Genomic DNA, 22818 nt, shown 5'->3' with positions numbered 1-22818 from the left:
GCAGCGGGAGCGGGAGCGGGGCGCAGCCGGGCCGTGCGACGGCCCCGCGGCGGGGAGAGGGGCGCGGAGCGGGCGCGCGCAGGCGGCGGCCGTTAGGGCTCGGCTCCGCGGGGGGCCGCGGTCGCACACCTGCCGGGGGTGACTCGGCCTGGGGGCTCCCCCCGACCGCCTCTTCTCACCCCGCTTGTCTGCGACAGGAGCGACCGGTGTCGCCTCTTCGAGGCGGCACGCGTGCGGTCTCCATCCTCGGGAGAGCTTTCATACTCGGCTGGAGGAGGCCTCGAGTAATCTGGTCTAATGTCAGAGGCGGCCCCGCTTGGAGGAGGACACGATGATCCCCAGCGTTTCCTTCCRACCTGAATTATTCCGTGTTTCGCACGTTTGCCAAGATGTGCCACGTTTATTCTGAACAGTTACTAACATTTTTTAGTATTAACCTCCCCAGTGCATCTGGAGCTGAAGAACTTGACACGCAGGACAACTGAACTTGTTTTCCTGTTCAGTCAACGCTTACTTCAATGATTAAAAATTTAACGCTGACTGAAAGCAACAGGACAAAGCCCTGAGTTGCGTTCGGAGGTTTTCCTCCTTCTTCTGACCTCAGACGTAGGCTGTTAACCTCTCCTTTGCAATAACTGGAAATACTGGCCGGTGCATAAACCTCAGTGTTTGCAGGATGTTTGGGCTTGATTTGGCCATCACATTTTGTTTAAATCCCGTAACTTTAGAAGAGAAGGGCATTATTTAATTTTATGTAATGACCCAGTGTTTCATGCAAAAGAACCTTTTTTTTTTAATTCCGTCTTTCATGGTTTTATTACTTGTTTTTTGGAGAGAAGTTTAGATCTGTGGCCTCCATGAGCTGGGTACAGCAAAATAAGAGCAAAAAGATAGTCTCTGTCCTACAGAATTTAAAATTTAGTGGCATATGTGATCATTTACTTCTGTGCAAAGTGACCTGATTCTCCTCTGCCTTTTTCAGTTACTTTCAGCAATGCAGAGGATTGGTAAAATGAGGATATAACCTAATTTTGCATACGCTATATGAAATACRTAAATTATGTGCGAGATGGATGAGAATTAGGCTGAAGATATTTCTTTATCAGTTTTCTGAAGCTTGCTTTCTCTTTCCCCAACAATCTAGTACTTTTATCTTGATCTGTGTCCAAACACTGGCCAAAAGACACCATAAGACATGCCCTARCTTTAAAGTATTTGGTCACAAAATAGAGAAATTTGTGCAAGCAGTCATGCTAAAATCAGGGACAATATTCACATGAATGCAGCATTTTTTTCCTGTGTTTCCAGAAGCTGAGATGATGGTGCTATTAATGAGGCCTCCAAAAATRTTAGATTCATGTTTGGATTACTAGCTGATTTCAACAGCTTTATCTGCTATTCCAGAATTTGTCAAGACAGCAGCAACAACAGAAATATATATGAGCTGGAATTTTGTTGCAGTGATTTAAAATAGTGTTCTTAAATATAAATGTTTCCAAGCATAACTTCCAAACTACTTGAATCATTTATTGCCTTTATTATTTTTGAACAAAGTGCTAATAACTGAGGCCAAGACTTGCAGAAATGATTTCCCAGAGTTGTTCTACCTCAGTCCATTTTCAGGCATCTGAAAAACTGAACCTGAAAAAGTTCAGTAAGATTTTGGCATCTAGCTGACATTTGTATGTTTAACAACCTTTTCCAGGATGCAGAAACATTCAATGTGTAGCCTAATTCAGGCAACAACTTTTCTTTCTTATTCTTGCCTTGAGATTGGTCTTGACTAACATTACATATAAAATTTTATCTTTTTTTTTATCTTCTCTAGATCTATTTTTTTAACCATCTTCATATCCTCTAGAGTTCATCTACTGTCGTAATACATTACAGGGAAGATAAGCACTGTATCGATAGGAGATGGGTTGTTAGCATTAGTTTTGCTTTAATTGCTACATCRTTGAAGGTAAAAATACTTAAAACCAGATATTTTTGAAAGCCAGTAGGTTTTCARTTACTGAAGTAATAGGCTAGTACTGGAAACTCTCAATATCACGCTGCTGTCCTTGTAAGGAAGTTCTGCGGTAATGTGCTTTATAAGGTTGGGGTCTTGGTATCCATTTCATTGATTTGACTTTCACTTCATTGCTTGTTTTTTGTGTTCTCTTTATTTGAAAACAGTGCTTTGTAGCTGTGTATCTCCTTATATACTAGGATCACAAACTAATTTCTCAAATGCATTGGCTGCCACACCATCTCCAAAGTAGAAAATGTTGTACTAATTTTGCACATCAGCAAGCTGAAATGTAGAGCTTTATTTACCCAAAGCGTGGAAGAAACTGCAGTGCATGCAGTCTCTAGAGCAGAACCCAACTGGGTTGGTAGGACTCCCAGGTCACCCACTTGAACTGCTAAGCAACAATATTTTATAGCTTAGACAGATAATTATCAGCAGAGATGAAATAATAGTTTGTCTTTAGGCCGGTTTTGATTTTTTTTCAGGACAAAGGTAAAATGTCTGCAGAGAGCTTTGCAAAGAAGAGTAAATGCCTTGGGGAAGTACATGTGCCTTCTTTTAAATAGTGGGGAAACTTAAAACTTCCATAAGACTCTAAAATATATTTCCCAAATTAGAACCTGGATCCTTCAGGCACATTAGAGATTCCTGTAATAGGAGGAAGGATGAAGCACTGGCTCTGTTAGAGGGCTGACGTGATTATTAAAGTGCTGGTGTTTATGGATGCCACTCGGGTAAGCAGATGAAACTAATGTCATATAAGTTAGCTGTACAGATGGAAAGACATTGCCAGTTAGCATCAAACAGATTGGATTTACCAGAGTTAAGACCAAGGACGAAGCATGACTTTGTTAAAGGGACACTGTCAAAAATTCTCTCTTCTCTCTTTCAATATTGTCTTCATCCAGTAAGTTCTAGAGCTCAGCATTTTTCTGAGATTTTGTTCTTTCCGATCTCAGAAGCTGTGTCAGCAACATAACTTATTGTTCCTGATGATTCTACCAAAATAAACCAAGGGAATTCACATCTCTAAGACAACACAAGTTACTATGGTCTTTTTCTTCCCCTTTGCTGACAAAGATGAGCTAGCAGAATGGAGAAAGTACAGGGTATCTCTGAGCGTGTGTATACTGCTGTGGCTGTTGTTATAAATGAACACCCGGTTGTTTAGTCTGATTACGTCAGCCAGCTTTGTCAGTGGCCCTTTAAGAATTGCTCAAGACAGTTGAGAGTGAATAATACTCTCTAAATTACCTAATGAAAAGGGGTGTTTTTAATGCAGTCTGACATTAGAGAGGTAAAGTGAGCAAGCAATGATGTTTGTCCCAGAGTCTTTAACCTGGCTTGGATTACTGTAGTCAGCAGGCAGATATTCAGGATTTTTTACATTCCTAATGGTGTTGGAAGGAATGCCTGTTAGGTAGGACAAGAGACTAGGAGTCAGATCACTTTCTTAAGTGTCTACTTAAGTACCTATCCACAAGAAAGACCAATTTCTCCCTATTTTCTGAGATCTATGATTAAATGAAGCCATATAAAGTCAAAGGCTTATTATTTCTGATTCATTTGTATTTTTGCTACCTTTTATTTACAGTCTTTTATGATTATTTTTAATATTTTCATTTGAGATTAAACTGTTTCCTTTTTTTCTCTTATTAAAGACTCGGTCTTTGCTTAGCGTATTTGAAGAAGATGCAGGAACCCTTACCGAATACACAAACCAGTTGCTTCAGGCAATGCAGCGTGTCTATGGTGCTCAGGTAATTTTTCATTTATGTTGCTTTTGTTCAATAAGCAGTAGAAATTAAGTTGCTAGGTATGATACTGTTATTTACATGATTTGGATGAGTGCCAACAACCTGCMCCTCCTATGGATTGCAGAGGAGTTATGGATGTTTTCCATCTGATGTGTCAGCCCCTTCCTGCCTTGGTGTTCAGAAGAGCCATCTGTATACAAAGCAGTCTTATCTGTTTGTCTGTCTCCAAACAATTAATAAAAGAAATATTGTCTATGGTATATTGGAAGGTCAGCTTTTATAAAATTGCTTGCCTAAATAGAGACACAGTGCATAGAGGGATATTATGCTGACTTAGGCATCTAACTTAAATACTTTGATTTACTGTGTAGAAGCAACTGCCTGTGTCCATTGATAACAGAGAGAATATACACCATGAATCATGCTGAAGTTGAGTACCTGAAGTAGGCAGTGTGAAAAATACGGGAGTGGGAAAAAGGCAAAACTTTCTAAGGCATTTMCGTGATCTCAATGATTAAATCCCTTTGAAAATAAAACTTGTAAGTTACATGCAGTGCTTTGGAAAGTATTATTATAAATCTGAGTGATTTTTAGTGAAGCTAGGATTCCCATGTGCATAAGGCTAGATATTTCAGACTACCATATCTAGGCCTTTAAAGACATAGACAATATGTCATGGAATTTTTGCAAGCATTTATGTAGGTTAGATGCTTGATTCCCGTTGAAACCACAGTTCTATTCTTAAACTGGTAAGTCAAAGAGCGTGGAGAGGTGAAGAAAACTTGAGTACTTTGAATTCACTGGGAGACTGAGTGCCTTATTCTYGTCTTATGTTATCAGAAATCAGTTCAGCTATGAAACTGGTGCTGGTGTATGCTCGTTTGGAGGGAATGCTCTTTGGGGTGACTGACAGTGTGACCTGGGAGAAAGAACAACCTGCTGAAGGTCTAGCTACCTACAACTGGAAAGTTTAGTTCTAGTCTTTGTGTTCTGGGCCCTGTGCAAATGTGGAGCAGTCAGAGGCTTACAGCACAACTCAGAGGCTTAGGAGATAGTACAGTGTGTAGCCAGGGGCTGGAGAGATGGCATGAAGTCAGCACTCAGACAGGGTCAGTGGTGGGCATTTTGACAGTGYCGTTGGGCTTTAAGGGTAGCAAGAGTGTGGACATGCTGGATGGTGGAAATCTGAGACCAGATGAAATGGGTAGGAGGAGGAAATCAGAGCATAAATATGCTTTGATTACAAAGTGTCCAATTTGTGGACTACATGGCCCTTCCCTCTGCTTATGTCTTTTTAGAATGGCATTTTAAGAAGCAGTGACTCCAGCCTATGATTTGTGAAAAAATGCTTTGTCTGCTCCTGTTTGCCTCTTCCTTTCTATCTCAGTTTTTAGCCTTCTCCATTTCTGTATGCCCACAGTTCATGACATTTCCTGTTTCTTTTCACTGCCTCAGCCCATTTGCCCCTCTGTGCTTTGCAGTACTACTGAGTCTTCTTCATTTGCCCAGCATTTCTTGTCCCCTTTATTCTTATACACTTCCTGCTTTAGTAGGACCCAAATTTTTGTCGGTTTTGAATTTTAGGCGTATGCCTTGAAATATGTCATCAGACATTTTTTTCCATTTTGAGATCGGAGGCACCTGGCAGTTGTTTAAATACAGACTACTTAAAGATGTGGAGGTTGGCACCCTAAATTACCGGGGACTTAGGAAGATTCAGGTGTAGTGGCCAGTGTTATGGRCTTTACCAAGGACATTGGCTTAACATTTAGTGTTCTCAGTATTGCTGCTGCTGCCTTACAATTCCTTGGGAATCAATGGGTTGAAATTTCACTTTGGGCTCATGTTCCCAGGACTTAGAACTGTAGCAGCAAAAAAGGACATTACAGTAACAATAAAGCATAAATAGATTGTATTAGTGATGTTAAGTGGAAAAGAAAATGGAAACTTTTTTGTTTTTTTTATATGTGCTTTAAAAAGTCTTGCATTAGATACAAAAAACCCACTCTAATGTTGTTATTTAAATTAAAAAGTTGAAATAATTAATTCAGCCATATATGATGATTAATTCCCAAGAGAATATTGGTGCTATGTAGGCTAACTAACATTCATTTCTGAATAATTTTACCAAACTTTGCAAATATTAATATACAATTTAAAGAACTGTTTCTGAATATTTCAAAAGAGGACACTCTTTCTGGTTGAATCCACCTTCAATTTTTGAAGTACATCCCCCTTGTTACAAAACGCTATGATTGCTTTTGCCTTAGAAAAAGAAGTGAAATACTGAATTGCCCACTAAACATGAATGGGCAGTTAAGAAAAATCGGTATGTGATATTTCTTTGTTGATTCCTGTCTCTTCACAGCTTAAGAGAAAATCAATTTTTGCTGATGCTTTGTTAGAAGACATGTTGTGTGGGCTTTGCTAGCTGCTCATTAGGAAATGCTACCAACCCTTTTCATTTTGAAAGAGAATGAGATTCAGTAGAGACCATGTGAAACTTGAGAGTAATGAGAATTCAAGTTCTGAATTTGGCTTTATTATTTTCTTTTTTTTTTCTTTTTTTTTTCTTTTTTTTTTTTTGCGTTTGGAAGGTCATTACCATTCACGAAGATTTACTTATCTGTAAAACAGGAATTACAGTGACTGACCTAGTTTGATGCAATGCTACAAGCTCTGTTTACATGGCCATAAAAATGACTGGAATCATGGCAGTCAGACAAAACAGCAGTGGGTTGTACCAGTCCATAATGTTAAAAATCAGGGCTTATACGCTCTCAAAGTAGTTTAATAATAATTATATAATAAAAAATAAATAATATTAAAAAAAATCTTAATTTCTTCCTAACTACACTCTGAATTAAATTTTCCCTGCTGTGGTTAGACCATATTTTCAAGATTTTCTGCAGAAGTTTACTAGAAGCCTGGTGTTTCTTGTGATGAGGACTTGAATTTTCATGTAATTCAAACTACTGTAGCTTATGATCAAATAACAGTAGTTGGCAGTTCTCCATGGGTACCGTTCATGGGTGAAGTTTTAGAGGAGCAACAGTTAGTAGCAGTTGCAAGCTAGTCATTTTCTATGTGGATGTATGTATGTATTTGTCCCAAAACACTGTTTTGTGTGCAGAATAGCAGCAAGTTTGTAAATTGACAGTCCAGGCTCCTCTAAACACTTGGATCAGTACATCTGAAAGGAATACAAGGAAGAATTTGCCGAGACCTTTTTAAAAGACTTTTAGGAACGTGGAAACCCTTTTTGAAAACTCCCTTTGCATTTCTTTTTAGCTACAGAATTCTGCTAGATGCTGGGAACCTTGTTTTTCAGAATTCCAGTTATTGAGGCACAGTTTCATTTTACATGCCTTTCAGTGTCAGCCTGTTGGAGCATATTTTTCTAATGACTGTAAGGCAGTTGTTAGGATGGGTGCATTCATTGGGAAGGGCTTCACTAAACCCTGTAGGCAAAGCTTTGAAATGCCTTGAAACTGTTTTTGTGCCAAGTGGGGAAGGAGGAGTCTGCAGCATCATATGGCGTGGTGGAGGCATTGCAGGATTTTGTGATGGATGTGCCGCCTGGGCATACAGAGCCACTTGATGTAGGAGGGCCTGTAGCAGTAAGGCTGCAGCTGGGTGATGTGCTCCTGGAAGATCTCCTTTGGGTGCAAAGCCCTGGATGTGTGGCAAGCCTCTTGTTGTGCGGTGTCAGGATGGCTCACGCACCAAGGGCAACAGGGTGGTGACTCCTTTTGACCCATGGTGTTCGGTAGTGGAAAATAGGGTGCAATGCTACAAGGCAGATGCCATGTATGACCCCGTGGTGAAAGAGAAGGCCACAAGAGCCAAATTTATTAGCTCACCCTTTGGGAGTGAAGTTAAGCAGATCTGACAAGCCTATGTGTGCAAATACAGAGAAACATTTTTATATTTGTTCATAAAACAAACCACACCCTTGTGAAAATGTATTACACTTCCTCCTTCAGTTCTGTTCTCCTGACTCTGCTCTGGTACCCAGAAGTAGTTTAGTGTGTTGATGATCTCCTGGAAGAAATCTTTCTTACAGAGTTTGTTCTTTTAGTTTTCGCTTCCTGCCAGCCCTGATGCTGCATCGGGCGTTACTGCCGTCTGATTTCTGTGAATTTTGTTTCCATCATTCTGATCGTTTCTCCCCTGAGCAATAGGTAATGCAGCCATCAGGGATTGTTACAAAAACTTCATTAACAGAATTTGCATGCTGAGACTCTTGCAATGGTGTGTGAACAAGCTGTGCCCAGTTCACATTCCTAACTTCTCTCTGCCGTATTAAATTATCTTCAGAGCCTTACCATCATCTCCAGTTCTTCATCATACTATAGAAACAGCTCAGTTGAGATCTTCATTTAATGAAACTAAATGTCATTTAAAAAGTGAGGAGACTCTTACTGAGAGACTGAGGTGTCTCTTACTGACTATTAGAAAAGATAAAGCGGTAAGTAAATTAGAGAAAAGGTGCAGGATGTTGTCATTGGAAAGAGGTTTCTTTTTGGCATTCCTGACACACGTCTGGATATTACAAGCCGTGAGACTAGAAGGGGAATCGAAAGAAGCCAATATTGCCTTCAGCAATATATCCAGAGAGAGAACAACACGGGAATTGTGAGGACGGTTCTGTTCAGCTTCAGTGTCTCTGTTTGCAGTTGTCTTGTGATTCTACAGTCACATGAGCAAGGCAGCAACAACCTCTGGGGTTTGCTGCCTATTTATATGCAGATTCAAAAAGAAACTCTCCCAAATTGCTGAATAGTCTCCATTTGTATGGACCACCTTACATGGGTATTAAGGTGGCTTGTATGTGTCCAGGGCTGTTTTAGGTAGTGCTTTATACAAACATTATTTCTTTCCCTAGACTCATGACACCTCCCTTCTGCATTTTTCGGTAGTGTTTTTTGTTGAATCTGCTTTTATATTGACTTTGGCTATAAATCGAGTACATCACTGATAAGCTAAGGGGTATGCACAAATTTTTGTATTTATTACACTGCACAGCTAGCCCCAAGGAGTCTCAATTCTTAAATTACTTCTTGCTAGAAGAAAAGTTTTGGTTTTCTTTTTCACTGCATTTATTTTCACTCGTTAGGGAACAGTTGTGTTTCCCTTTCAAACTTTTCTTTTGAAATAAACTTTAAATTACACATTTTGTAACTTTTCAGTTCCACACAGAGAAGTTTTCATAGAATAACAGATAGGACAGACTTGCAATAAAATCGAGTTGTCAGTACCGACTTCTGTGAAGTGCTATATATATATATTATTGTTCCATATTCATTGCAAGTTCGTTATGAAGCACTTCCCAAAGCTTATTCACCATATGCTACTAACAGAGGTAAACAGCATAATCACATGATATCTAGTGTATTTACAAAGCCAGGGGAGTTCATTTGAATACTGCTGATGAAGTTGGAGTTGTCACCATGCATGGAAACAGGATAATATTGTGATAACCTAGATCTGGAGTTCTGAGTACTGCAAAGATACTACAATATATAGATGCTCTGCTGATAATAAGTTGCTTTGCAGGAAACTATAAAGATTCTTTCCCTACTGAACTAGACATCACACTGTAGCTGCCTTTGCCATTTTACAGCAGAATTTTTACTAGTGTCTCTTCTTTTTCCAAGCTATTATATGATCCTTTGTTGAGCCATTCACATTTTTTAAGGACCAAATGCAGCATCAGGGCAAGCTGATCTTGTAAGGTGCTGCGCATCCTGAGCATCCTGGTGATGCTTAACTTCTTCTACCCTTGGGTTCATGTTTTCAAGCTATTTAATATGCAAACATAAGCATGTAGGACTGTAACATTTTCTAGATTGCTGGAGAATTACATATTCCAGGAAGATGACATGCACATGTAAACAGAGCTGTGTAAAGCAGTCATACAAAGAGCCAGTTCTTTGCTGTGCCTGCTTTTAAAGGTATATGTGTTCCCTAGTTCTGAAAGGATGAGAAGGCTGTAACTCCCTTGTGGACTTTCTTATTCGGTCACCTACCTTTTTCTTCATATTTATCAAACATCAGGCTTACCCAAATGTAAGCCAAATTTTATCACACGTTGTTGTGCACATACGAGGTTCGGGATATATATCTTTCTTAGTATCTTGTTTACATGAAGAAACATTTAGCAGTTCTGTGTGCTGGTTACTTGCAAACTTTTTAAAGTGCTAGCTTTAGCTGAAGCTAAAGTAGGAAAGTAGCTTTGCAGAAAGCTTCATTATATTAGGATTGAACATGATAGAATAGCTCTGTGTCTTTAGAAGTTAATTTATAGCTCAGCTTAATCCTTCACATGCCCTGAAATCTGGAATCTGGTAGACAACTGTCTATAGAAATACCTTCTGTCTTGAATGCATTGGACTCGGAGTTTATTTAGGAAACATACAAAAAGACACCCTAGAAAGAGATGGACTATCTCACCAATAAATGGTGAATGCAGTGGAGATTTTACTAAAAGCAAATTACAAAAAAATCCTACTGTCTTCTGTTCATGCAGACATCTTGGTAAATAAAGGTGATAATGAAGAAAGTGGAATCAACCCAGAAAATTGCGTGCCTTTGCTCTAGCACTAGATGAAAAAAAAGAAAAAACAGCTGGACTTTCATTTTGTTGCTGATTTATTTGAAAGGAGGAGGAGGTACTGAGTTAAAAATTAAACGAGATGTTTTCTAATCTAGTATTTTGTCATTAATGGTAAATTAATGTTAGATTCAAGACACCACGTTCATTAGCATTTCTGTGTAATCTAGTGTTAGTAAACTGTACAAAAACCTGTCCTTCTGCCCTAAGCATGCTAGCCAAGTTTGCTGGGTTTTCTCTTAAAAAAAAAAAAAAAAAGGTAGCACAGGAATATATCTGTGATCACAGCTGATCAAAACTGCTTGATACCTGTTTCTTTCTAGGCCTTTCTTCCTCGCTTCTAGTGTATTTTTTTTACATTAGTGCTGCATTGATGTTTCCATATTATGTAAAATCATCTAATGAAAATGCATATATTTGCAAAGGCCAGTACTGGTTAATATTGCCTTCATTCAAAATGCCTAGATTTCTTTTCAGGCTTTTAGTAGTTTCTTGTTCATAACCTATCACTAATAGCTCTCTCATTCCGGAAATGCTTGATGAATTCTGAAATTTCAAGGCAAGATGGAAAAAATTGTGCTGAGCAGGCAGTCAGGATTGTATTGTAGCATTTTTACTGTGGTCTACTGAATTTTCAGGCAGTTTAGAATAAAAGAAGTGAATGTGGCTGGATTTGGTGGGAAAATATTTGGAACTAGATTCAAACCTGTTGGAATTGAAGCAATGCAAATAACTTTTAAGTCTTAAGACTGATTAGTAGTGGGAGTAGGGGGGAGGGAGAAGGCTGATTAGGAACAAATGGGAGGAGGATTAAACCAAACTTTCCCAGATAAGTGTGCTTAGCAAAGCAGTATTACTACTAGGTCAGCAGAGCACTTTGCCTGCTTCATGTTCCTTATGCAATGTAGTTATGTTTATGTGTGCTTGCTTAATTGGAATCGTTCACAAGAGTTCATTTTGTTTTGTTTTCAGTGATAAAATGAATGACTTAGTAGGGCTCATGGGAACAAAAGCTGGCAGACGTTGGGAGAAAGAGGGAAGGACTTGTGATTAACTCTTCTACATGGGCTGGCATTGAGGAGAAAGTGTACATATTGTTCTAACACAAAGCACCCTTCCTAAAAACGTGGAAAAATGTCGCTGGCATCAGTGGGACATCAGTGATGTGTGAGGTGTGGGACTGTCATTCCAAAATCCAGAAGTAAATTTTGTATTGGGCCCTTCCATCAATTTTTTTTTGTTTTGTTTTCTGTATCTACAGTAACATACCATGAATATCAGCTTGTGGTCTGTCTGTGGCTTTTGTCACCTAATCATATGTTAGACCTGGTGCTGTTAAATGCCTTTGAAGCCCTCAGGGTTTATGTGTTTCCCCCCATTATCCTATCAAATACTAGAGACACTTCCTGGGGAGGGATGATTGTTGGAAGATGCTTCCTCCACGCACCTCTCTGCATTGCCAGCTCTCAAACTGTCCCTATGGATGAGTAAAGATGCTCTTTATTTCTTTATAATTTTATTGGATATCATGGCAGGGTGGGGCAGGGGTTGGGGGTCGTTGAGGATGTGGTAGTCTTAAAAACCAAACTACTAGAAGTTTTGAGGACTGCTTGCACAGAAGAATAGCCTTTGGTGTCAGTATGTTGTTCTAAAGCTTCTCTGCATGTTAGCTAGTTTAAGCCAAAAACATTTACTTTCAAAATCCAAAACAGACCACACAGTTGCAGAGTTTGCAGGAATAAGTGAACTGAAACAACAGGGAAAAAAAGAGGCATGTTTCTAACTTTCAGGTTATTTTCAAAAGGTTTTCCTCACCCTGGCTTAGCTATAAATCTGACAGATGGCACACAGTTCCTGTGTGAGAACTCCATTTCTTGCCCAGCTCTGTCTTTGAAGTGCTCATGAAAAATACCCAGACCTGAGAACCTCTGCTTCTTTCTGTAGTCTGAATTCATCTTTGGACTCCACCCACATATGCAGAAACACAGACACCCTTTAAATGTCATCACTGTACATGGAAGGAGTCTTGTCTTTCCTGTCACCAAGCCATTGCTTGCCCATTCCCACTTTGAGGGTGGTAAAGTCTCTCAGCTGTTCTTACTGCCTTGGCTCAGATAGCTAATGTCCATTCCCCTTCTTAGCCAAGCTCTTAACAAGGTTCATTGACTCGTAAGATACAACATCTTTTCCCATCCACTAGCTTGGAAAGTACTTAAACCCCAAGTGTTTGTATAAAGCTTTCTCACATAAAAGCATCACCATTCATGTAACTAGCTTGCAAATTTTACATAATTCCTGRCTACTAAATACTATATGAAAGTCTAATGCTTGTTAATAGTTGGTCTGAAACAAGAAGAAAGACTAATCCATCATTTTTGAAGTGAAAATGGTCATGGGGGAGCACACGATCTGARTTTGGACCCAGATTAGCTCCATTTCTGAGCCCTTGTTTGTGCCTTGGAAGGCCTCTGCTCTCACATCTTCATCCAGCTGGGAGTAACACCACCATAGTGTTTTACGATAGTTGGAATTAGCTCTGCTGTCTTTTTCTGCCATGTGTTTCACGGTCCAGCTGTTTGTGTATGGCTGCTGCTACCTGGMCTGTGGCAATGTCTCTTTGTTCTTTCAGAGCACTTGGGCATACCTGGGACCCTGGCTAGATGTTTGGGACCAGCCTTGGTGTCTGTGTCAGTTCTCCTTCCTGGCATGCCAAAGTGGTGCAGAAGCACCAGGCTGTAGTGTAACGTGTTGGAGATAGCGTGAGGTCAAGACAGAGGTTATTTCAAAATCTCTGGCTCAGATTGGCAACTATGCTGTTCTGCTCCAGYCCCAACATAAAGGGTGCTATTAAGGCAGTTCAGAGGTTGCTCTGTATTTTGCAAACTCTCTGTGGTCTTACGTATTCAGAGAGGGGAATAGAATATGCTAAGGCTYTAAAATGAAATGAAAAGTGATTAATTTTCTGAGTTACCTAAGAAGAGAAAGATCTGACAAGGGACCCAGTTTCACTTTTTTTTTTATTTCCAATTTTAAGTCACTGTTAACCAATCAGCCTGAGGAATTGATATACTAGTGTTATGAATAWATTGAATAAAGGTTCATGTATCCAAAAGCTCGTCTGTTTTTTGGTTTTTTTTTTGGTCCAGCTGTATCAATCAAAATCACACATTCTCCCTACAAGTCTTGCTTTGAGTAACACTAAATATGTGCACGCTTTCACTGGACAGCTTAACTGTGAGAATACAGGATTATTTTGTACTCCTGTATCAGCATAAGGCAGTGTAACTGTATCAATACATCCCATGAGCATAAATATATTATATAAAGGTACATCTACTGACACCCTTTATTTCTGAAAATTTTGGAGAAAGATGATTAACCTATATGAAATATTCTTGTGCTGATATGACTGCATACATGTTTSAGGTTGTTCTAGTTTTATTATTTTGAAAAAAAATTCTATCTCTAATCAAAGTAGATAAATTGAAGCAAACTGTGTGTTGATCAGGTCTGAAGTACACCTACTAATACTGCTTCTCTGTGCAGGTATTTTGAGATTTATTTTTTTTTACATGCAGCTGAAAATCTGTGCAAGTRGTTGCAGATTCAGTCAGGAAGCTTGTAACAAAAGTAGAAACAGCAGTCTTAAAGACTTTTCATTATTTCTGTTAACTTGGCGCTTTTATTTCTATTGTCTCTTTTGTTTGTAGAATGAAATGTGTCTTGCTACACAGCAGCTTTCGAAGCAGCTTCTTGCCTATGAAAAGCAGGTATGTTTGATATTTTAGCTTTGGTTTCTATTCAGCCTCAGCACTTATGAAGAAGCCTGTTCAAAGAGTGTGGTTTCCAAAAGTATTTAGAGCTTTGGCCTGCTTGATTTCATGTGAAGACAGTTGTAAAATTCCCCAGCACACTGAGGGGAATCAGGCCACTTCTGAGCATCTTGAAAAGCCCAGTCCAAAATATGAGTTAATTCATATAGATGCAAACCAACTTGTTCTTRCTSTATGACCATGACTTTAAAATAGCCRTTAACTATATGTTGTGCAAAATCAGTTCTTTTAAAACAAGAAGAGCAAAGTATTAAAGAATATGTATTAATGAGTTACTATTTTTATATTTAGTTTTATCATTTACTACCTTTTGTAGGAGTATTTTTATCTCTGTAGTAAAACATATTTTTATACTTATATTCACTTTATTGATTCACAGACCAAATATGTGTTTCTATTTTCAGCATTTTGCCTTAGGTAAAGGAGATGAAGAAGTGATATCCACCCTTCATTACTTTTCAAAAGTTGTGGATGAGGTAATTTGAATTGCCAGTAGGATTTTTTTGGTTTTTATTTTGATGATAAATCCTTTTGATTCTGAGCCTTCTCACTGCAGGCTAGATTGTGCCTGGGCTCTATACATCCATTTAAACAGGGGAGAAAGGGAGCATAAATCCACCCRTTTGTAACAGCCTCTGCAGGTCTACATGCCACTAGAGCTGTGTCTTTATCTCCTTCCCACAAGCCATCCTCAGAGCAGAGCTGCACTTATCAAGTAGGGAAATAAGAAAAGAGGCTAAAACAGGACACATGTCAGCTRAACTGAGGTCATTTCTAATTTCACTTAATTTAAAAAAAAGGCATTTACACTTACAAGGTTTAAACACTTTATTCTGTGCYCAGACTTCCCAGGGATGGAGGCAGGACAGCTGTGTATTARTAAAGTTGCTGTTTAGTTCGTGTAAGATCACGTGGAATCCAAAGGGTGTTGGGCAAGGCAACAGAACTGCCTCCTGAGGGCAGATTAGGTACTACAGCTGCACGCATGCAACACCTCTACTCTCTGTAGGTGGCTGCTAAGCAGTGGGAGACTTTCTAAATGTGCTCTTGCTATAACCATATAACATTTCAAGATAAGATGTTGTCACATCTCTCTTCCTGGTAGAAGCAGGGCTGTGTGCTGTTAGAATAATGCTGTGCAACTTGTTAGTGTACTTCTAATTTTCATTAACAGGGCAAAGGACTGTCCTGAGGTCTGATTTTGGTGAGGAGATAGGAGGGCAAAAAGGAAGTTAAATGTATAGCCACACTCATCCCATGGGTAACTGTAGTGATTTAATGAGATGAATCCCCAAGGTTAGCTTTGCCTAAGGCCTCTCTTGCTGCATACTACCTCTCTGGGATACTTGAAAGGATACGCTGGCAATACAAGTCAAGTACCTGTCTGGTGAAGGAAGTACAAATAGATCAAAAACAGAACTTTCTCCTTCTCAGGTACAAAAGAATCATCCCCTTTGCAGGCTGAAAGCTAGGAACCTGTGTGTTCAGTTCTGTAATTCCCAAGAAACTGCTCCATTCGTTAGCCTCCTTTTACATGTGTTAGCTAGCCCCTGTACCTGTTATTCTACAGTTGTCCATTCTACAGGCATTGAATTACCCTGCTTTAGTTCTGTATCATCTAGTGGGAAGTACAGGCTTCCTCCCTACCTGCATAACCCTGGAGGCCTCCAGAAGGATACTATACCATGAACAAACAGGCAGAATATAATGTCAGTGTGTAGTGTCCTCATAGTTTATATCATCAGGCACTCCGGCAGCGTAGTAGACATCCTACCTGAACACGTCTAAGACTCTTGCCATGTCGCTGCTGACATGCCAGCCTTGCCTTCATCCTGTACAGTGTCACACACATGCTTTAAAAATATGTCTTGATATGCAGAATTTGAGAGAGATGGATACAAGATTAGGAACAAGAAACTGATCTAAGGGTAAAATATTTAAATAGGACCTTTTCTTCTATGTCCCCCATTGTGACTGTGTCCTAGTTAAGCCTCCTGAGTGGAAAGAGAGTCTAGTCATGGAAGTGGAACTGGAACTCTGTGGTATTGAGAACTAACAAAAACTGGTTAATTAGGGCTAATTACAAATGAAATCCTCTTCAGTTAAGCTTCAGCATTAATGGTCAARCGAACTGCTCTCATATGATACGTGGGAACTGAAAAGTTCTTTGGATCATTGGAAAACAACAGGYGGGAATTAAATTAATCATTTAGGGGAAAATCCCAATCTGTCTCACATATTTGAGAAGTGCATTTTGAGTATGAAAGTGTGTTTTATCCTTTTCTGTTGGGCACAAATGGCAGGTGCTTCTTCAACAACTGCACAGTGCTAGGACCCACACTCTGATCCAAAGTGTCTTCATATAGATCATCACTCTGCAGTTTTGCACCACCAAAGCTGATTTTTAAAGTTATTGTTATAGTAGGGTTCAACAACTATAATTGAGGGCTGCACCCAGTTGTGTTGGGTGCTGTGTAAAGACAACAAAAGTCCCTTTTTGAAAGAGACATTTTTATAATCTTTTGCTTTCAAGGGAGAAATAATTGTTGTAGGCTATATTTATAATGCACTTAAAACAAGAAAAGGTGCTTTAAAAAAAAGCCTTGCATTCATGTACMTAGCAAGAAAACTGAAGTTACAGTGGAAACCTGTAAGTAAGTGTGTATGTGTTCATCAGAAAGTTGGTGTAGGTAGTAGTTTGGAAAATAACAGTGAATATAAATCACRTGATTAGTATGACTGTAGTTTAACCACTTAGGTTTGTTGGCCTTCCCACATGGAAATGGGAGAAAGATGCATAATTAGAAATCARTGTTCATTTTTCTGGTGAAAAAGTTGTGGTAATCTACTACTACCTACTCAGGCAAAATCCCTGTTGGTGTTGAGTGTTGCATGCAGAAAAACTATGCAAACCACTGATTTTTAGCAGGAAATGTTTGAGGTTGATTATTATGAAAGAAAGGAAAAAGTTCATAGTGTATGACTGTGGCTCCCAGATGCTGAGCTTCTCATTTTGAAATTTTTGATTGTGCTTATTTCTWTCTCCGACTTTACATGAGGAAAAAACATAAGAAATGAAAGTTCTAATAAATTTAAGCTTTTTGTTTCAAATTAGCACACTTAACTTATAAAAGGTAAGGTATACTCAAATTTTACTTTGAAACAGYTTGAAAATTATGTTGACTATTTATTTAAGTCTTTTATTTGGATGCAATGGGAGTTTGTAGTACTGTCCAAGTAAGAACCAGTGTTTGCATAGTGAACTGTGGACAGCGCATAGTGTGAAGACACATGCTTTTGTTCCAAGCTTGRCTTCTGGCCAGTTTGCCTCATTTTCCTGGCTATTTACTAATAAGATAATATTTCTGCCTGGAGCACTTAAAGATGTTTGTTGATAGCTACTAGTTTGTAGCTGTCAGCGTTGGTCTTTTACTGACATTATCAGGACTTGGTTGCTTTGGGTGATGTTCAGGTGTATTTTATTTGAGTTTTCAATGTAACCAATATAAAGACTGAAACACCAGAGTTTGAATAAACTGAGAGTTTGATGTTTGCTGTTCATGAATTTTTAATACTTTGGAGGAGGATCTATCTAAGGCTAAATGATTGATAATAAGGACATTTGGTGATCTTGATATAGTTGCTCCATTTATGATGAGAAATACCATAAAGCAACCAGACCTTGAATAATTTTGCTCAGCAGGAGGTTTGCTAAAAAAATTTTGTCTTTTTTTGACAAAGGTAAATGCCTGTGCTTTATATCGTRTATGAACACTGGTTTCTAAGTAGTATTCAGACATTCAGGAGGGCTAAATTTTTAACATGGAGATGTACATCACTCACAGTTCAGCAACAGACAGTACATACTAWTCTTTTTGTATACATTGTGTCTTGGGGCCATTTCTCTTTTTCTRTTTCAGCTCAATATTCTCCATTCTGAACTGGCAAAACAGCTCGCAGATACAATGGTTCTCCCAATAATACAATTTCGGGAAAAAGATCTCACAGGTAAGTTTTGTTTTAATTTCTCTCTTGGTATTTTGTTGCCTGATTTATTTCATAATAATCTTGATGTCACATACRAATTTTTCTTGGGTTATTTCACAGAAAAGTTTGATACTTATTTACTGCAGAATATCACTGCCAGCTACAGGCTTTTGCTCAAGTAGTGCAAATTCACTACGTTTTATGCAGATGGTGCAAGTTTGAAAATATGCAGCTTTGTTCTTTGTTGAGTCACTCTGCTTTTACACTAGTATAACTTCACTGAAGTCAGTAATGTTATAATAGCCCAAAGCAGGGAATCTGGCATCTAAACAGTGTTAATCTCACTTCAGAAATATAGGTTTGTTTGAAAGGCACAAGCAAGAATATTTGTTTTCCTTCTAAATGTACTGTATTCCTTCACTTTTAAGCAATCTGTCCTCTTTAAATCTGTGCTGTGTCAGGAAAGTTCTAAGTAACTTGATTGTACAAACTTGGAAGTTTCTTATTTAAACAGCAAAGCAATAATGCAARCATTTGGTATAATTTCAAAGGATGGTTGATATTCCAGGTCAAGGACACTCTAACCTAGTCATGCAACAGAAACATGAGATTTTAGCGCAGCATGGTCAGCTCACTCTCCTGTTTACATTTTAAAGACATTTTACTGGGAGACAGAACTGCAGCAAAATAATAGCTGGTTTATGTTCCTTATATCATACCATCCTATTTAAAAAGGATATCRAAGTGCTTAGCAAAATGGACATCTTGTTTATAATTYAGTGTTAAAAATCAAGCAGTATTTGGATGGTAAGATTTTGTTCTGTAAATGCTTTCACAGCTCTTTAATGGGGCTTCATTGATACAGTGATTCTACTCCCATCTTTGTGGCTTCTGAGAAGATGCAAGTAAAGTCTGCACCCAAAAACCTCAGCTGCTCCAGAYGTGACAAAAAAATGAAAGTTTCTTCTGCTTCTTTCGATGTCAAAGTCCRTTTTATTCTGTCCATCCATCCATCTCAACTTCCATTTTTGTCTGATAGTGGAGCAGCATTTTCAGTAGAGAGGCCTGGATGCATTGAAATCTCACTGTAGGCTTAAACAAAGAAGCAAGGAAGATTAACCGTATTTTCTTGCTTATGATCCTGTTATGTGCGTGTACTGAATACTGTAGAAACCTCTRGGTACAAGTTAGTCAAACCTGAGCAAGAGTTTCTGTCTTCCTACATTAGAGTCATGTAGAAGTACTGRGGAAAGAAAAAGTGGCAGGAAACTGGTCTGTGTGTCGGCTTTTGCAAATAACTGGAGACCATGATGACATCTCACAATTTCCCTTATTTTTTTCATAGTTGCATAATAGCTGTTCTTATAAATGTCCTTTCTTTGTAGCTTTTTGAAAAGGGCTTTGCCGGCTGTAGTATATATTGATACGGATGCTGAGAGCAGTTTGTGCTGAATACTTTTGAAACTTGAGTTGCCAATATAACTTTTCTTCCCTCTACCTGAATCAGAACATTTTGGCCAATGTTTTTTAGATAAGCATCATAGTCAGCAATCAGATGTGTTTGATAAATGTTTTGTTTCACAGAGAAGCTTAGCAAAAAAAAAGTTTTGCATCGATGAAGATTCATTGATGGAAAAGGGATTTAGTTCAGGTATTGTGATAAGTCTCTGGGACCTACTGAGATTTCTCTATGTTTTGTAAGCACGGTCAGGAAGTTGTTCAGAACTGCTGGTCTTTTACAGTAGTGATGGACGTTTTGTGATGACAAGCATAGAGAAATAGTGCTTCTTTGGTAAATTACAGCAGCAGATATGCAGTCTTTTCCATATTCATAAGTTAGTGAAGCAAGCTCAGCTCTTACTTTTCTATGTGCCTGTTCATTTCTCATCCAGCTGATTTGGTTTGTCATTTTCAAGACAGACACAATTAATGCATTTCCTCTTTAAGAGAGTTAGAGTGAGTTAGGCATTAAGCATGCACGAAAGGTTTTAGTTTTGTTGTGGTCTCAGTTGAACAAATGGTGTTTACAGCTCTTTTTATTTTGAATATTTGATTTTCTTTTCCAGAAGTAAGCACGTTGAAGGATCTTTTTGGCCTTGCTAGCAATGGTATGTTACATGGCTTGGTTTGTTTCTCATGGCGCGCGCCTGTTACATCACAGGAGCCGTTTTAAATCTATGCACACACACATCACCATTCTAAAAAAAAATATTCCTTGTCTACAGAACATGACGTGTCCATGGCAAAGTATAGCAGGTTACCGAAAAGGAAAGAAAATGAAAAGGTAAAGAATGTGAAAGGGAAAAGGAAAAATTTTCATCAGCTGTTCTGTCTACATCATTAGAGCTAATCCTTACATGCACCAATGAACTATTGAGAGTTCATCACTTAAATTCACAATAGCTCAAGAGTACTTGTGATTTAGTTTCCAAGCAGACACAAAGCTTTTAGACTTCAATCCAGCAGAGTTATACCTGTTTACTCCAAGTTAGGCAGGTGATCAAGTATTTGCTGAGCTAGATCCAGTCAGATGCAAGGGAGCTTCTCTCCAAATGGTTATAAATKGATTTGTATAGGCCTACTGCTGTACAGTTAATGTGATGATGCTGTATCACTGAGTACAATTCATTGGAAACTGGGTCATGAAGCTTTGTGTCTGCTATGTATAAAACATTATAGAATGTCCTAGAAGGACAGAATGGTCCTTAGAGGAAATGTATTGCAGAAGAGAATGTGATAGAGCACACTGTGAACTATTCATCTGTGAACTCTTCACTTAGAGGCTTGTGTTGTTACCTCAGCTGCAAATGAATTTCTTGCATTGCAATCAGATGCAGTGTGTTAGTTGCAGTAGTTGTATAGTTTGTAGTTGTAGGGGCTGTCCAGATGCTTAAGTATCTCTTGCTAGAACAGAACTTAAAGTCCTTTGGTTTGGGGTTTGGTTTGCTTGCTTTGTTTCTCATCCTTCATTTTAATGTTGAGAGGTTCTGTAGTGACAGTTGTTTAATGATAACTTGAAAATAATCAGTAAATAGATCCAAATGAGCAGAAGCAGTTTGTCAGACTCTTTATCAATTTTTATTCAGCTTAAGGCGGAAGTGGCAAAAGAAGTGGCAAATGCGAGGAGAAAGCAGCATCTTGCATCTCTGCAATATTACTGTGCCCTGAATGCTCTGCAGTACAGGAAGAGAGTAGCAATGATGGAACCTATGCTAGGATACACACGAGGACAGGTATGGATGGTAAAGTTACAATATCACCTAGGCATCTCCTGGGAAGAATAAGACGTTGACTGGACTTTTTTGGTAGCTGACAAATGCAAATGATATGAAAGCTATACTCAGCATGCCTAGATTTTAACAGCTGACTTTGTTTATGGCAGATAGCTGAATGTTTAGGCATTCAGAAAAGACACAAGTTAAAAAAAAATCCAATACACTTAAATGCAGAATCAGTACCACTTGCATTTAATTCGTTCATGACTAAACTCTCCGTACAGAAGTGTTTACTTGCACTGTTTACTCTGTGTCTGCAGAAGCTCTCCTATGTAGCAGTTTCCTTTCTGGCACATGATGTTCAGCATACTGATGAGGATTTTACAGGACAGGGAACAGAGCATGCACTGGAGAACTGGAGAGATAAAACAGTAGAATGGATTGAGCATAAGGCTGGGAAATCGTTTTTGTAATTTTTATTCTGCCAACAATTTGATAGAGTGGCTGAACACACATTTCTCAAGTCTATAAAATGTGGTAGTAATACTAATAGTCTGACTCTCCAGGATATCAGGAAAATCAACAAACTAGGATCTTTACAGCATTTGATTCTCATTACACACCCATTTTAAGGGTCCCTTGTGCTTCCACATTGATGAAAGAAAGCATCTGGGAAAACGAGAAGGGAACCACGGAAATGGAAAGAAGGGAATCAGTGCTCTGTTTCAGATTGTAGTGTGGATCATCTTCTCCATTGTTCTGTCTTTTGCAAATCATGGGCACTGTACAAAATGGGTACTACATGAGAATTCACAGTTGCTTTCCTTAAAGTGGGAGTTGACACTGTTTCTCTGTTATAATTGTGCAATAGAAGACCCTGGAAGGCAAACAGAACTTTTCTTGTATTTTATCCAGCAAAATTGCTGTATCTCAGTGCTTTATACAGGAAAGTCTTAGGCTGCTGTGGGAATGGCTGAGCAGCCAGGAGCCAGTTAATATCGATGCTTAAATATTGTGAACCACTCTTCAGCTTCGCCAGTATATGTTTTCTTTATTAATGATTCAAAACTTATGTGCCTTCTATTTCACACTTCTGCAGAATGATCAGGCCCTAAGGCATTTTTCTGGAAGAAGCAATTGCTAATGCAGGATTTGTTTTACTGAAAACTCATATCAATATCTGAGCTAGGCATGTTAGTCTCATTAGTTAGTGGAATTTAAGACTCTTTCTTCCTAAAGTAGGCTGTTGAAATAGAAGAGGTGAGTTATTCTTTAAGAGAGCTTATTTCTCTCTTTGTCTATAAAGGGACAATTCTTTGTCAGTAACTTAGTTGCAGAAATCTGTGTCATAGTTAAGAGGAATCCCATCTGCCAAGGTTAGGGGGAGAGGAGTGGA

At 38.7% G+C, this 22818-nt stretch overlaps 1 protein-coding gene across 2 annotated transcripts in view; it reads left to right on the top strand.

The window, feature by feature from the left end:
* The first annotated feature begins 3654 nt into the window (after positions 1-3654).
* The window catches only part of APPL2 (adaptor protein, phosphotyrosine interacting with PH domain and leucine zipper 2), a 35818-nt gene continuing 16654 nt past the window's right edge, over positions 3655-22818 (top strand). The window contains exons 1-7 of one of the 2 annotated variants that reach the window (XM_085322572.1): positions 3655-3774; positions 14098-14157; positions 14625-14696; positions 18141-18228; positions 20274-20315; positions 20433-20491; positions 21294-21440. In XM_085322572.1, coding sequence (XP_085178698.1) covers positions 3751-3774; positions 14098-14157; positions 14625-14696; positions 18141-18228; positions 20274-20315; positions 20433-20491; positions 21294-21440 — 492 coding nt within the window. In that variant the 5' untranslated portion in view covers positions 3655-3750. Of the gene's footprint in view, positions 3775-14097; positions 14158-14624; positions 14697-18140; positions 18229-20273; positions 20316-20432; positions 20492-21293; positions 21441-22818 lie in introns of those variants that run through there. The other variant, XM_085322571.1, reaches the window with a different exon arrangement.

This window comes from Rhea americana, unplaced genomic scaffold (genome assembly GCF_003343005.1).
Source record: "Rhea americana isolate MKP2758 unplaced genomic scaffold, rheAme1 scaffold_79, whole genome shotgun sequence".
In the NCBI taxonomy this organism is placed as follows: domain Eukaryota; kingdom Metazoa; phylum Chordata; class Aves; order Rheiformes; family Rheidae; genus Rhea; species Rhea americana.
Note: the sequence above shows the minus strand (reverse complement) of the source record. Positions and strands in the feature narration are given on the sequence as shown.